The 15293-nt window shown below is 49.0% G+C and overlaps 6 protein-coding genes across 6 annotated transcripts; 2 read left to right on the top strand and 4 right to left on the bottom strand.

Moving 5' to 3' along the window:
• Nucleotides 1-2147: 2147 nt before the first annotated feature.
• Nucleotides 2148-3672, bottom strand: MYCFIDRAFT_177325 (uncharacterized protein; the record flags this gene model as incomplete). Its single annotated transcript, XM_007931144.1, has 8 exons — nucleotides 2148-2335; nucleotides 2365-2384; nucleotides 2426-2812; nucleotides 2860-2933; nucleotides 2962-3131; nucleotides 3158-3233; nucleotides 3276-3339; nucleotides 3365-3672. 8 exons carry the CDS (start codon nucleotides 3670-3672, stop codon nucleotides 2148-2150), a joined length of 1287 nt encoding a protein of 428 aa, XP_007929335.1.
• Nucleotides 3335-7483, bottom strand: MYCFIDRAFT_204567 (uncharacterized protein; the record flags this gene model as incomplete). Its single annotated transcript, XM_007931143.1, has 4 exons — nucleotides 3335-3733; nucleotides 3792-6806; nucleotides 6904-7299; nucleotides 7396-7483. 4 exons carry the CDS (start codon nucleotides 7481-7483, stop codon nucleotides 3630-3632), a joined length of 3603 nt encoding a protein of 1200 aa, XP_007929334.1. The 3' UTR covers nucleotides 3335-3629.
• Nucleotides 7484-8559: 1076 nt separating this feature from the next.
• Nucleotides 8560-9775, bottom strand: MYCFIDRAFT_49951 (uncharacterized protein). The gene is made up of 3 exons (XM_007930650.1): nucleotides 9637-9775; nucleotides 9176-9480; nucleotides 8560-9037 (listed from the first exon to the last, which is right to left on the bottom strand). Exons 1-3 carry the CDS (start codon nucleotides 9652-9654, stop codon nucleotides 8875-8877), a joined length of 486 nt encoding a protein of 161 aa, XP_007928841.1. The 5' UTR covers nucleotides 9655-9775; the 3' UTR covers nucleotides 8560-8874.
• Nucleotides 9776-10034: 259 nt separating this feature from the next.
• On the top strand, nucleotides 10035-11194 carry MYCFIDRAFT_78121 (uncharacterized protein; the record flags this gene model as incomplete). The annotated part of the gene is made up of 2 exons (XM_007930748.1): nucleotides 10035-10254; nucleotides 10305-11194. 2 exons carry the CDS (start codon nucleotides 10035-10037, stop codon nucleotides 11192-11194), a joined length of 1110 nt encoding a protein of 369 aa, XP_007928939.1.
• A 921-nt stretch (nucleotides 11195-12115) lies between these two features.
• MYCFIDRAFT_86873 (uncharacterized protein) lies at nucleotides 12116-13287 on the bottom strand. Its single transcript, XM_007931142.1, has 2 exons — nucleotides 12508-13287; nucleotides 12116-12448 (listed from the first exon to the last, which is right to left on the bottom strand). The coding sequence occupies exons 1-2, from the start codon at nucleotides 13253-13255 to the stop codon at nucleotides 12309-12311; spliced, it is 888 nt and encodes a 295-aa protein (XP_007929333.1). The 5' UTR covers nucleotides 13256-13287; the 3' UTR covers nucleotides 12116-12308.
• Nucleotides 13288-13435: 148 nt separating this feature from the next.
• Nucleotides 13436-14133, top strand: MYCFIDRAFT_63476 (uncharacterized protein; the record flags this gene model as incomplete). The annotated part of the gene is made up of 2 exons (XM_007930687.1): nucleotides 13436-13624; nucleotides 13681-14133. The coding sequence occupies 2 exons, from the start codon at nucleotides 13436-13438 to the stop codon at nucleotides 14131-14133; spliced, it is 642 nt and encodes a 213-aa protein (XP_007928878.1).
• Between the last annotated feature and the right edge of the window lie 1160 nt (nucleotides 14134-15293).

Below are 15293 nucleotides of genomic sequence, written 5' to 3'. Positions count from 1 at the left end.
AAGCACTCTACGAAGGGCCTCGAGTTAGTTCGGTTAAGATTAAAGGAGGTCGTTACGGCCTCTATCTCCCGCCTCGACAAGAACTTAATAGTAAGAAGTCGCACGCAGTTGCTTATAGCAAATGAGTTAGTCGGAAGGCCCTAATTAAGGACCTCTAAGTGTTAGGTACGCGAGATTTAGGAGTTGCCGTTTCGGTGTATATTAGGTACGCTAGTAGCGGACAGCTATAGATAAAGTCGCCTCGCGGGATTTAGTATAACTTAACGTATATACGTCGTATATACGAGATTTTTAGATATTCTAATTCGCAATTAGCAGCGCTATAATCTTAGCGTATTAGATATACCGATAGTTGGTGTCGCTACGAGATAGTAGTTTAATAGCGGAGTCTACGATAAAAATCAGCGGTTTAGCTTTAGGCCTTTAGGCAAAGAATTAGGTAGAGTAGTATGTAATTAGCTAACCGGAAAGACGGAAGCTAAGCCTAATTTGATCTAGACCCTAAATCTCGGCCAATCCACTATACAACTCAATTCTTAATATACAAAGGCCTAAACGGAGGTAGTAGAAATATCTCTTCTTCTAAGTAGTCTCTAGTTAGTAGCAAGGATATAGTAGATAAGGCTAGAGGCCTAGAAATAGATTCTTAGCTAGTACCGCTTCTATCTATTTAAGCTAACCTTATCGTATATCCGGCTCTTAAGAGACTAAGCTATTAAGCCGTTACTTTAAGATAAAGTCGCGCTATATAGGAAGGTCGCTTTCTTTATATAAGTCGTATATAGTATATACGTAAGAGAAGCGATATTATCTATATAGGTATCTACGTTATAGTAATAGTACCGTCGTCGTTAACTTTATTATATTGCCTATATTCTTTAATAATATCTATATATAGATCGCTAACTTTCTAAACGTTATTTTTATATATAATATTATTATTATAATTAAGAAGTAAAAGCTAAAGACGCGTAAAAGTAGCTTATCGATAGCGACTAACTATAAGGATATATCTATAAACTTAACCTTACTATTATTATTAAATATAATATAGAAGGCTTTACTATAATTTAATCGATAGGCGCGTACCTTAGCGATAGTAGTCTAAGTATCTTATAGTTACCTCTACTAAGTATTAAGTACTATTTCCTTATTCTATTATATAAGCTAAGAGCGGAATTTATTAGCCTTAATAGTACTTACTTAAATAAGGAGATTAGGCTATTCCTTTTATCTCTTTTATATCTTCTCGATAGTATCTATCGCTATTATAAAAACTTTTTTCCTAATTACGACGATCTTATTAATAGGATCGCTTAGAATTGCTTAGGATCGTTAGAATTCTTAGGATCCTTAGGATCGTAGGTTAAAGATCTTATCTAATAGGATCGCGACTCTACGATTCTATCGATTATAAGCGATCCTCTAGAATAGGCCGTCCTAAAATTCGAAGGAGTATAGGGCTAAGGAATACCCGAGATTCCTAGGAACGTAAAAGTCGGACGTAGGACTTAGAGCCCGGCTAAACTATACTACTTACTTTTATAAGGCATTTCGGGGTATTACGTACTTATATATATTAAATTTAGCGGTTTATAGGTTTTTTTTATAATTAATAATTTTTTTCGTTAAGGCTTCGCTAAATATAGCCGAGATTACGTTAAGGTTTTTTTTAAAAGCCGACGCTTAATAAGTAGAACTTTATAAAAAAGTATACTCGAGATACTCGAGATTCTTTTCTAGATTCTGAGATAAATACTAGGTATTAAAACTTAAAAATCTATTATAGTCTTATTAATAGATAGAGCTTTAAGTTCTGTTTTTTAGATTTCAAAAAATAGTTAAGTATAACTTAGAAAAAGCTAAAATACTATATTACGTATTTCTTTTTCCTAGCTTTAGTTTCTTAGGAAATCTAGAAATTCAATATTTTTCAATATAATATACTAAAAATAGAGTACTTTTCTACTATATTACTAAGCCGTAAATCTACTAGAAAAAAAACTAGAAGTAGAATTTCTAGAAAAGTAATTTTTCTTATCTTTATATCTTTTTATCTAGAAGGTTTACGGCTTAGTAATATAAGACAAAAATGTTCTATATTTAGTATAGTATAATATACTATGCCTAAAGCCTGATCCAGACTCCTAAAGGTCTTGGAAGATTTGTTCGCGGTCTTCGGGACTTACGGCAAACGTCTTACGGTTGGGTTCAGGGAATCCGAATCCTACTGCTGATGTGAAAACTTGGTGCCAAAGTTGTTCGTAGTCTGCGTTTGAGGACTTCTCGTTCGGCCGGGGAGATTTTTCGGTATTTTGCGGGCAGGATGTATTTACTGTGCGTGACGGATGAATTGAGTCAGACTGCCTGCCTTTTCGGCGAGACTAGATGTGATTTGAACACCACTGGCTCCGGAACCTATGACTGCGATTTTCTTTCCTTCCCAAGAAATTTCGTCGTTCCATTTCTGTGCGTGATTCGTCCTGAGAACGTGTCGAGATCAGGGAGTACGGCGATGTAGGGTTTGTGAGTGATTCCTAGGGATGTGACTAGGTAACGAACAACATAAGTCTTGGAGTCGGAAGTGGTGGCTCGCCAGACTTTGTTGGTCTCGTCCCAATGGGCTGATTGGAGGTCTGAATTGAAAGCGATGTGGCGGTAGAGGTCGTGTTTGGTTGCGATTTGGCGTAAATAGGGTTGGAGTTCGGGCTGCAGAAGATAGTTGCGTTCCCATGGAGAGGTTTTGAGAGAGTCCTTGTTCCAGAAGCAGCGGTAGGTGTCGCTTGTTACGTCGCTGCGGGCGCCTGGATATCTGGAGGAGGTTAGTGATCAGTCTTGGTCTTGGTGGAGAATGTTCACTTGTTCCAGTACCATGTGCCTGTGAGGCTTGTCAGTTTCGATTTCTTCAGCTTCTCCAAGAAGCGTTGTGTGGACTGACCTCCAACATCTGCACCAGATCACCGCCTTGACGTCGAGACCGAGCTGCTTGAGCAGGCACAAAGAGTACAGACCACCGAAGCCAAGACCTACGACGAGAGCGTCATGCTTTTCTTCCATCATGGTGAACGTCGATGGCGCGTTAAGTACTTGGAATTCTGACATTGTTCGACCAGGTTCCCGGTTCGCATTGGCTTCTGTTTCCTTTCGCGTGTGCTACATTCGGCAATGAGCTCAACGTATGCAGAGCCCATTGCATGCGAGCATTGGGAATGTGGTGAGAAGCGGGTACTGGGCTATAGCGATCAAGGCAATCAAAGTTTGAGAGGAGCTCGCACATCATTACCAACGCAGATGTCGCGACACAAAATCACGATCATGAGAAGAGAGGGCATGTCAGTTCTCACTCTTCAAGTTCAGTCTGGACTCTTTTGGTCTTCTGGCTGGTCGGCCGTCTTTCGTCCGATCCTTCTTCTTACATGTCATACCCCAGGCGTATACTCTGCGCTTCGCACACGCCTGTGCTCCATTTGCTGGCACAAAACTCCTGTAGATAAGAATCACCAGCGCCTCGCAGATGCACCAAATTTTGAACGCCGCCCGAAAGACAAGGAAAGCCATAGTGTAACAATAGCGTTCGAACTTTGCCAAGATTACGTTGTAGACATCTCCTTCAGTGGCGCTGGGTATCTTTAGTTCAAGAAGCCCTTGCAGTTCGCAGAACCACAAAGACATGGTATTCGGTCGGTCGAGCCGTATTCACGTTCGAATTTGTAGTCATAGGTCAATTCGTCGTCTATTGGCATTCGTCAGTAAAGGGGCTTGGTAGTTATGTTGTGCTTGGAGGGACTTACTCTTGCCAATATCTTTCAGGGCATAGATGACGATTCTCGGCGTGCCTTCGACCTTAATGATCTTTGCTGTGCAGTTGGGATCGCAAGAGTGGTTAATAAAACGAGCAATGCCACCCTTTTTAGTTGCATCGACAATCTCATCGTCAATCATGCGGAAGAGATATGAGGAGCCAACACCTTGCTTGTCGTATTTGATCTCACGCATGTCGGCCACCTTTTGTCTGACCTTCTCTCCGACGTACTCGATGATCAGGTCGTTGACAGCGATATTCTCTTCGGCGTAGAGACCCCAGCCGTGAATGGCGGAACGATCAAACTTGACCAGTTTCTTGCGTTTCTTGAGCTGATTGAAACGGATGGCGACATCAGCATCGCTGTTTGAAGTCGCGAATGCTTGCTTCTGAAGATTGATGTCATTGACGAGACGACGGTTGTTGACACGGTTGCTTCGTGATGTTGCAGTGCTGGCGACCTTCTCAGCTGCGGCGATCTTCACAGCTTCAGCTGCAGCTGCCGGATTTGCAGTTGCTTGAGCTTGTCTCTGCTCTCGAGCCTTCTGGACCTTGATGCGGTGAGGCAGATACTTGCCCTTCTCCTCGTTCAGAATCTTCTTTACGCCCTCGGTCCGAGCGCATCCTGTTGGGTTCGGCACATAGTAACCAGAGATCAGAGGCTCTGGATGTGGAACACCTGCCTCACCACTACTATTGAGCTCCTTGATCTCTTTCTGCTTCCAAGCCCACGCTCTGGGGTCTCCCAATTCATAAGCAGTGAGGTCAACAACTGCTTTCTTCGCGAAAGCAAAGTCCTCGTCGTCCTTGATGAAGTGCTGCCAGCCATCGATGTCAAGTATCATGCCATGATCTTCTTCGACCGTTCTCCGAGGCTTGTCGTACGTGAGATCCAGCTCAACGTCCTCATCGACAGGCGCTTGTTCAAGCTCACGCTCTTTCTCTTCAATCTTGGTGACGGTCTCCTCAGCGACCGGCTTGCTTGCAGCCTTGGCCTTCTTCGCCTCAGCCTTGAGGGCTTCTTGCTCTTCGAGGAGCTGTTTCTTGGTCTTGCGCTTCTTCTTCGACTTCTCTTTCGTGGCTCTGGCATCATCGGCCGCAGCTTCAGTAGTCGCCAATACCGATTTTTCGAGTGCCGCCTCGCCGGTCGCCTTCTCAGAATGAACTTGGAAAAGATCGTCATCGTCTCTCGATCGCTGCCGGATATAGAGCTCGGTACGAGCGCGTGTGCCATGTTTGGATGTACGAGGAAGAGTGTTGACCACAAGCTCTAGCTCACGAGTTGCAAGGTCCTCAGGCTCCTTATGCAAGAGGTGACCAAGCATCTCCTTGTGGAAGGCATCGAACGTTTCCTTCTCTTCGTCCTCCCATTCAGCAACCTTGCGACGCTTCGATTTGGGCGTATCCGTGACCGACTCCGAATCGAATGGCGTCGAGTTCCTGCTTGCGCGACTAAGCGGCCTACTTTCTTGATCTTCGGTATCGCGTGTGACAGATGTATGCCGTTCGTCGTCCGATTCTTCTTCCTCTTCGGCGTACATTTGCTGTAGTCGGAAGTGCAGGCCTCTGGCGTGAACAGGCCTTTGCGCAGGCTTTCGTCTTCTCTCGTCGATGAAGGCATTGCTTGGCTCCTTGTTCTTGTCGCCTTTTCTGCCTCGCTGATTTGGATCGTGCGGTCGTAGGGGCTTTCCGCGACGTGATTTCGGGAAATCCGGAGGTGCGTCTCCCGCTTTGCTGTACAACAAAGCAGAAGCTTTGTTCTCTTGGTCCACGGCATCGGGCAAGCCAAGTTTTCTTCGTTTCGCGACATGCTTGGCTGGCTCGAGGCTTTCGTGAAAGATAGGAATGGCTATTCGTTGCTTGATGTCGTTGAGGATCTTGTCTCGGAGTTCCATGCGAAGCTGTTCCAGAGCGCCTTGGACCGGATCGAGATTCTCAGCCCTGCTCTTCTTCTCGATCTCCAAATCTTCAGCCTCTTCCCGTTGTAGTCGCTCAATTTCTTCCCGCTTCTTGCTTTCTTGTACCACTCGCTCGGGACTTGGACTTCGCTCATAATCAGGATTGCCGTACTTCTGGCATTCCATTGCCATCTTGTATGTGAAGAGAGCCGCATTGTTGCATTCGTCATAGCAACGCTGTGTCTCATCCTCGCCACGCTTAGAGTCGTCAAATACCACGTAATAGCCGGACTTGTCAAGTCGGACCTCTCGCCAATCGTACGCTTTCAGTCTCTTCTTCAAGTGAGGTATGGTCGTTCCGAGCACAGGTACAGACTTATGCGGGATATGAATATAAGGCTTGCGCTTGATCTTGCTGAGAACTGACTTGTCCTCGATCAATGAAGCTGGACCAGACTTGGCAGGTGGGCCACTATCTTCAGCTCTAGAGCCCTTCGGTCCCGATGGAGGTGGTTTAGAGGATTTCGCGGAGGGGCCTCGTGGCGCGTTCAAAGGAGCAGCTGGTGTCGACGCTTTCCCAGACTTCTTGTCTTCTGCTGGAGCAGAGGGTGGTGCTGCGTTCAGATGTCTGTCACGCTCTTCTCGCATCTTCTTCAAGGCAGCTTCCACATATCGCTTGCATTTTCGGCCTTCGCGATCAAGCTCGACTTTGATAGCATGCATGCCGATCCGCTGTCCACTGAACTCTTCAGCTTTCTTTGCTGCCGAAGCAGCTGATACCTCGAAGCCGTCCCTAACAGCATCTCGATACTTCACCAAGGCAATGCCTAGGAAGCTCCCGGTCTCTGGATCAGTCTTGTTCTGCACTGAAGCGATGTTTCCGAAAGTGCTGAAATTCAGCTTCAATGTCGATTCTGGCAGGAAAGGATCGAAGCCAAGCACAACGACCTGTTCCGCCTCTCCGGGCCCAATCGAATTCCGATCGACCTTGTAAGGAGGTATTGTGTAGGGCGAGATTCGCATAATCGCCTTGCTGGGTGCAGTCTTCGGCCTGCATTGGCCGGATATATACCCCGGTATCGCCAGTCTCGGATCCGGTGGCGCATCTGGTTGGTATGCCTGCCATTGTCCAATTGTCAGCGAAAGGGTACAGAGCGGTTTTCTAACTTTTTTCTCGTCTTCAAGTTATGTGTATCATGTTACGCAAGCTCAGCAAAATATGAAAAGTATATCGTACCTCTGCGCCGAAGTCTCTTTTCCTGAATATGGCTCGCTTGCGCTCTTCTCTGCTGAGCTTGTTGTCCAATTCCGGATCCCAAACCGCTCTGTACCCTTTCACTTGACCTGGTGGCGGTAGCATTTGTGGACGTGGTGTGCGCTCTTGCGAAGAGGACGCGAGATCAGAGGCAGGCACGTGCGACGTGGAGGCCATATCTGCGGTATGCTTCGAGTGCTGCGGACTATTGCCCTTGGGTGGCGAGGACTCTGTGTGGTTTGTGAGAGGTGTCAGACCATTGGTGGATGCTTTGCGGTTCTGCGCAAAGGCATGTGAGTTTGAGGTGAAGACCGAAGAGGCCGTGCTGCCGAGCGAGTCTGAGTCTGGTGAAGTGTACAGCGAAGCGGAAGCGCCATTGGTGGTAGCCATATGCCTCGAGGAAGTGCTGTTGACCGCTGCGCCAGGCGACGGCCGCGTACGCGCGATATTAGGTGTAGGTCGCTTGCGCTTGAGCGAGCCGGGCGAGGATATGCTGTTGATGCCCTCGATGCCGCCGTACTGCGACATAACGTCGCGGAGCAGCTCAAGCCCGCCTCATGTGCCGCATGCCGTGGTGTGCGAGTGGGAGTCAGGGAGATAGCATGCGGGTCGAGTCCGACGGCCGGTGATGCTGATGTCGCCGTTGCCAACTTTTCCTCGGCGGGCGCGACGCGTGGGGGGGCTAGAGAGTTGCAGTGTGCCTTTTGCCGGCCTGTGAGCAACAAAGTAAGTGAATATGGCGTGTTGCTGGCGGAGACGGAGCTTTGGCCTGGGTCAGCAGAAGCTAGGCAGTGTATGGGCGTTGGGCGGTGCGGGCGATGGTGAAAGTGATGTTGCTGCCGTGAGGCGTGAGAGGAGGTTCAGGGAGCGATTCGGCGCTAGCTTGCTTGCCTTGCTTCCCACGATGCGACGATCAGCTCCTCTCTCATTCCACACCCAACACCTGCGCAACCGACAACATCTATGCCAACATCATGCTTGTCTGTGTAGTGGGCAAACCGATGATATTGTTGCTGACTCTGCCGCTGTCGGCCACAATAAGAATATCTGCGGCACTGCCTCGCGACTGAACTGAACCTAGCTTTCCGCGCTGCTCGTCCATCTCCAGCCAAGCCATCATCGACGATTTCGAGCGAATACCCATCACCGCATCGACAGCACACACCTCAAAAATGATATCGCTGGAAACAGGAAAGGTTTCTGAGCTTCGTCCAGCAACATGAAAATGCTGCAAGCACGTATCGCAGTCAGTGCCAAAGTCACGTGACAAGGCTTGCCGACGATGAGGTCGGCTCACTCGCTAATTTCGTGCTGTCAAAAGCCATGAGACTTGCTGTTAGATACCACAGTCTATCCGGCGAAGTGCTGTGAACAGAATGCGGAGACTTCATCCTTCGTCCTCTCAGCTTGTAGTGTATGTGCCGATTCAAGAGCTCGACTTCACGCTGCCTCTTCTAAGCTTGGTACATGAACATCATCACGGTCGTTGATGACAAATCCTATTATGCATATGAGCTGGTCAGGTTCGTCTTCTGCTCCTCCCACCAGACAACGCAGAATAAGACGAGTCTGTGACGAGAAAAGGGCGGAGCAAGATTCAAAGTGTAGTTAAGGGTAATGGATTGTGATTCAGTGGGCATTCTGCATTCAGCTCGAACAGCTCTCAACTCGAGCTCTGAACATTCCCATCTCCGAGCCATCATCTATCGAGAGGCAAAAAGGAAGGTAAAAGGACAAGATGTCTCCTCAATAGTCCCCGCACTCCCCTCAGCACGGAGGATATCTGCTCGCCTGCTTCACCAGCACCGGTCTTGAGAAGTTGGTGTACTCTGGCCCTACAAATACCACATCGGCTTTGTCGCATTAGCCATCACTTGTCTGCCGTCGAAAGGTGTCTGTGATTGGTGTTGTGTATGTGCTTAGATGTTACCAATCTCGGCGACAAAGTCATCAAGCTCCTTCTTGGTGTCGGCATATTTCTTGGCCATCTCCTCGTACTTGGTCTCCCATTGGTCGCGCGCGGCTTCGAGGGCTTGGACTTTACGCTCGTAGTGGCCGGCCTTGACATCAGTTTGGCGAAGTCTGTCGTCAGAATCAGCATACCATCAGCACACTTATATGGAAGGCTCCAGAAATGTGAAAGTGCAGTCGCACCTCCACTCATCGATCCACCCAGGGGTGACGGTATTCGGCGGAGGCTGTGTGAGTGATGATACGTACTTCTCATTTGTCTCGCGCAGCTGCTTGTCGTTCTCCTCGGCCTCTTCTTCGAGCAATTGCAGCTTCCTCGTCAAAGCCTCGTTCTGTGTTCCATGCTGTGCGCTATCGTCTGCTGCTGCCTTGGCGTCACCGTGGAGTTTCTCGAGCTTCTCAACTTCCTGCTCGAGCATAGAGTTCTTATGTTGTAAAGAGGTGATTTCTTGCTCCTTCTGCAGGTTTTCTTGCTCAAGGGTCTTGACCTTTGCGGACAGCTCTTCGGCTTTGGCGGCGGACTCGTCGGCCTCAATGCGCAATGCGGCCATACGCTGCAATCATGTCAGTTGATAGTATGAGAGGCATTATCGTAGAGCGTCAAGAAGGTAGATCAACGCAAGTGCGGCAGGCTGTGCGAGTAGGATTGATCATATGGCATGGGTGTTTCTGTGGTCATTGAGGGGTCATTCAGGCGGCGGTCTACGTACCTTCTTGATCTGGTCCATGGTTGCGGCAGTATGGGGATTCCAAATACAAGAACTGAGAGGCGGGAGTGATGGTGGTCGAGTAGCTGGAGCTGTCGGAGAAAGCTGAGGCAGACTGATCTGGCGTGTGGTTGGCGGTGGAGGCTGCGATCTCACTGCTTTGTGCACCAGCAAAGTGGGAGTTGGATTTGGGACCCCTGCCCGCGAGGCTTGTGCTGCTTCCTCCGCTTGAGGCGCCGTTTCAAGGGTTCAAAGCTTGCTGCTCAATCCGGTAGTCTGTTTACCGGCCGCAACGCTCGAGCACTTCAAGGTGCTCCTTACCACGTACAAAATCCACGCATCACACGACTGATATGACGGCTTGAATCCGAAGCATAGAAGGAAGAATAATAGACGACATCATGTTCGCGGCACGATTACGGGATGAGAATGCGATCCACGACCAGCAGACGGCGGCGGCATCGAAGCCATTAAACGCAGGCGTCAAAGGACTGGCTCCCAAGACACCAGCAAAGACGCCATTCAAGAGCAACAGGAACGATGAGAATGCGACACAATTAGGCGGGAAGACTGGAGCGAAGGGCGGCAAGCTCGACCGTAGCGCTTTCGTGACTCCAGCCAGTGAGTTCCCAATCGCTATGCAGACACCGACATGTAGCTAATGATTCTAGATCCAAAGGCACGCGCACCCCTCGGAAACAAGACGACGAACGCGAAAGCGCCCAAGACGCCCTTACTCGATGTACCGAACAAGGATGGCCATGGTCAAGCCAGCAATAAGCCCACATCACCACGTCTCCGCCGCTCCAAGATCAAGGTCCACGAGACCATCGAGTCTGCAGAAGATGTGCTCGCGAAAGATCCAGAAGAGCGCGAAACCGAATACATGGCGCCGCGTGAGGTACCGATGAAAGACGACTATGAAGACTTCTGGCCAAACGAATTGAATCTGGACGTCCTCAAAGGCACTAATCTCACGCGCGGTTGGTGGGGCGAGTATGGCCCTCGCAAAGACGAAGACGACAGCGAGCTCAGTGATTTTGGAGAGAAGTGCAGAAAGCTTGAAGAGGTACAAGAGAAAGGGAAGAAGGCGAAATCTGCCGCGAAGCCTGTATCGCGTACAGCTGCTCCACCCACGATTCGAGCACAGAATGCTGCATCAGCATTAGGCAGCAAGACGACCGTACCACGATTCGCAGCACCCACAACCGCAGCCAAGGCTCGTCAGCCTATCTCTTCTTCGACGACAACTGCGAAGAAGCCAACTCCGTCACTGTCAAACCCACGCTTCGCAGCTGCCAAAGCCGCATCAAATACCACTTTGGGATACTCGAAAGGCCGTGCCGTCTCAGCTTCTGCCCGTCGACCACTCTCAGATATCCATGCGAAACGACAAAACACTGCATCCAAGGAGCCAGAGAAGGCCATCACATCTCTGGATGAATTGCTCGGCTTGAAGCTTGAGACTGCTGAAGATGATGAGGATGATGACGACCCGTTCGCTGTTCCCGAAGTGGCTTCTGAGGAAGAAGAGGAGGTCTTTCAGCTTGATTCTGTCTAAAATCTCTGATCGGCCACTTTGAAGGACTTTGATATTGGGTTGGCGTTCGGACTTTCTTAGCATGATACCACTACTACAAGATGCATTGTAGAATTTGCAAGCCAGGAGAAGCAGCCGCACTTTTCGTAGACGTTCGTTTGTATAACAGAATGAGAGAGTGAACAGCTTAGGAGCCAATCGTTATGAGAGTGTAATGTCTGCTCTCGTGATGCATTTGCTTCACTGTCAAATGAAGCCGCGCACGGTCCATCATGAAAAGAGGCTCCATCTGTTGACAGATATCCCGTCACTCTCGTCGACCATTCATGGCATGATTGCTCAGATGTAAGTCGCCCAATGATGTTGCGCGTCCTGGAAGCACTGATCGATCAGCTGGTCAGGATGCATGTCTTTGCATGCTCGAGTTTGCCTTCTCCTCTTATGCTATCGAGCAATGGGCGGTTCCCATTTTGCTATTGTAGCATCTTTTGTCAGCAGTGCCCATTGTGTGATGTCGATATACGCGTCAACCATGTTCCTGGAAGCATTGACCGATCAACTTCATTAAGCATCCAACGCATATGAAGCAGTTCAATTCTTGCCTGCTTTCATGCCATGGGGAATTCCTACTTTGCTCGGCTTGTGTCAATACCATTCATGAGCAGCAGTCTCATATGTTCAGAATTGATAGAGATAATTACCGCGGATCACGGCGAGATCAGGAAGTGCAGGTCGTACACCTAGGCGCAACCTCACAGGCAATACTCGTGACCTGCAGCTATTGGCGCTACGCAGCAGAAGTCCATGTATTCTATCGAGGTGCGTGTCATGGTGCCATACGCAGTAGCATCGTTGGTAGTATTAAATGAATCGAATCAGCACGTGTCTTTTGAACGTGAGACACCAGATGTCTGTTGAGGCGTCCAGAAAAGGGACCTTAAGCCGTCACTGAAAGAAGTTCGTCCTTCGTAAAGAGCAATTACGATTCCAAATCATGAACGGGATTCATCCTGGCTCGATCTTATTTTCCAAATTTCCCCTTGAAACGCCGTATCACTGGAAAAGTTCTGAGTCTTTCATTGTACATATCTTGATCTTGCTCATACACGCGCTCTTACGCTGCCCCCGACTCTCCCTATTGCTGCTTCTTCTGCGCATTTGGTCCCATCTCCTTGCTGAAGGACATGTACGAAACCTCAAGTCCCGCTATGGCCGTGATACCCACGTAGAGGATAACAAACAGGAGCAAGAAGACAGTCAGACCCATGAAAATACCTATCATCACAATGTCAGCAATTCATCCAGTACCACCGCACTCTCCAATCCCAACTTACCAGGACTCAAAAACTGATACTTCTCAAACAGCGGCAACTCATCTTGCGGATTATCGCTCTTCTTCGTTTGCCTCTTGAACCCCGTCTCCAAGTCCCTCTTCAAATCTGTATGCATATTCCTCTCGAAAGGCGGCTCATCCTCCTGCTCCCACTCCAGAGTAGCAGTCTTGTGCTCCTCACTCGGCACACCAACCAGCAGAATTGTATGCTTCGTATGATTCGCAACCAAATCCTTGATCTTTGAATTGAGTAACCAGTCCTGACTCTGAATATCTTCCATCCTCTTCTCGGCCGCATCAGATGTGAGGGAAGGAAGAGTCATAGGTCCGAAGATGGCCTTTTTCTTATTCTCTGGCATGCCATCTTTGAGACTAAACTCTTCGATCCGACAATTTTGGCTCACGGAGTGCGCTACTCGTGCGATATCTGTGGCGCCGATCACTTCTGGGATCTGGACTACCGATTTGTAGTCGCAGTTCTTGACCCGTTTCTGTAGTTCGGGCATCGCATCACTGCTGGAGAGATCTCGACTGTGAAGACCGGGATATGTGACGAAGAAATAGAGATTCGAATCGCATTTCGAGAGGGCGGAGATGAGGCCGTCTTCGAGGTGGGAGGCGGTTGCGAGCTGGTCGCTGGGTATGCTTTGCGACGTCTCCGTGGAGAGGAGAAAAAAGGGCGACGAGTCTCTCAGGGCGTATGTCGAGGTTGCTGATGCGAGCAGGGCGATTAATCTTTGTAACCGCATTTTGTGTGATGGCGTGGTGCTGGTGCTGTATCAAGATCTCGTTGCTCGTTGCCTCTGGGATGAAGCTCGAGTTGTGAGGTGACGTTTTCGGCAAGCGCAAGCGCCGATTGACCGCGAAGCTTCAGGCTGCGCGCAAGGACCAAAATTTCGAGATCAACTCCATTTTCGCTGTATAGCAATATGGCGCCGATCGGCAAGAAGCGCAAACGGGGTGATCGATACGGTCCGATTGAAGAACTCACATTTAATCCGGAAGCGCGACAGGAATATCTGACTGGATTCTCCAAGCGCAAGCAAGCCCGGAAGGACCACGCGAAAGAAGTTGCGATAAAACGGGAGAAGGAAGAGAAGATCAAGGAGAGAAAGGCTGTATGGAGATTAGGAGCAGTATACCATGACTTGCACAAGCGCTGACTGGAGATCAGCTCCGAGAACAAAAAAAGCAAGAAGTCGAAGAACACGTCCAAGCCGTCAACGAGGAACTCAAGAAGCAGAATGCCCTAATAAATGGCGACGAGAGTGAAGACGACTTTGAAGGCTTTGAAAATACAGAAGGCGCCGCAGAAGAAGTCCTCCCTTCGGACGAAGAATACGTCGACGAGGACAAGTATACAACAGTCACTGTAGAACCTATGGGCGAGGAGAGCGAAGACAATGATGATGAAGTCGGTGAAGCCAAAGCAGAGGCATCCTTGACGATCAAGAAACCCGAGCATCCAATGAAGAAGAAACGACCCTGGCAAAAGGATGGCGATGACAAGAAAAAGGTCAAGAAAAAGAAATTCCGATATGAGAGTAAAGCCGAACGAGCAGTCACAAGACAGAAGCAGAAATCTAGGAATAGTAAAGCTGCGGCTGCCCGGAAGAAGGTGAAGTGAAAGTCATACTCTCATTTCCAAGGTCTACGAAAGCTTTCGAATTCCAATTTGTTCCGAATACGCTTCAACGCTCAAAAGTGGCTCGGTCTCCGTCCTCTGGCACAGTTGCACGAAGGATACATACTTCCGAATCGACACACACTAGTTATCGGTGTCGTTGGCATTGTCCGACCCTCATTCTTGAGCTGCATCGCCAATGTCGCAGCGTCGTTCAAGTCTTGATTCTTGAAGGTCATTGGAGGATGGAGCCCTGGCAGTGTCGGCAGCTCCCCACTGGAGTGTGCCATTGTCAATGGCGGAATTGCTGGCGCCGGCCCTGAGGGTGGTGGAATTGGTCCAGACGGCGATTGACTTGGATCAGCCAGGGCTGGTAGCACTCGCTCTCTTGGTGTGGATTTGTGAAGATGGAGAAGATGGCGAAGATGGACCAGCCGGGGCGGCGCAGAAGCTTGGGTGGAGTGTTCGAGCTCAGCGAAGGGGGGTAGAGTCGCTGGCTCATCGGCAGAAGATGTAGATGGCGGGTCTGGTTGTTGGTCTGCTGGCGACTGAGAGATTGTGGCAGAATCCCGCTCGAATATCAACGTCTCTTCGTTCGATTCCTCTGGAGACGAGGTATCTGAAATCGGATCAGACTCTATCGATTCCCGCGGAGGCACGTACTCTCGTAGCAACGTGGTCCATCCGTTCTTAAAGCGTACCTCGTCTTGGGGCCCTGGTCTCTGTGATCCTGCCATTTCTCTTGGAGCGAGGAATTTTTTTACTTGAGCGAGGAGGATACAATTTGTCGTAGACTTTACGAAAAGTTCTGACAGGCTTTGTCTTTCCTTGGGTTTTGTAGTAAGACATATTTGTAGTAAGCAAATGTCCTCAGTATGAGTCTACGAGAGGTAGTAATTGGTCCAGAAAGGTATGGTACTGAGGACAGAATCATGAAGCAGGACCCTGAGTGACCAGCTGCACTGTCTTCATTCAAACTCCATCGCGGAAGGCAGGAAGATAGTGAGGAAGGTGCCCATGTAGCGTCTGAAAGGAGTCGGCAACTTCCCATCCTTCTGTGTTTGTCTCCATCCTCACGTAGATGGAATTTCACGCAGTAGCCTTGGTTCGTTCCGCATCACATATACAGCTGTCCACCGCTTTGATTTAGCGATACCTCCACC

The sequence above is a fragment of the Pseudocercospora fijiensis genome, assembly GCF_000340215.1.
Source record: "Pseudocercospora fijiensis CIRAD86 unplaced genomic scaffold MYCFIscaffold_7, whole genome shotgun sequence".
NCBI classification, from domain to species: Eukaryota; Fungi; Ascomycota; class Dothideomycetes; order Mycosphaerellales; family Mycosphaerellaceae; genus Pseudocercospora; species Pseudocercospora fijiensis.
The sequence above is the reverse complement of the archived record's forward strand: the minus strand, read 5'-3'. Positions and strand labels throughout refer to the sequence as shown.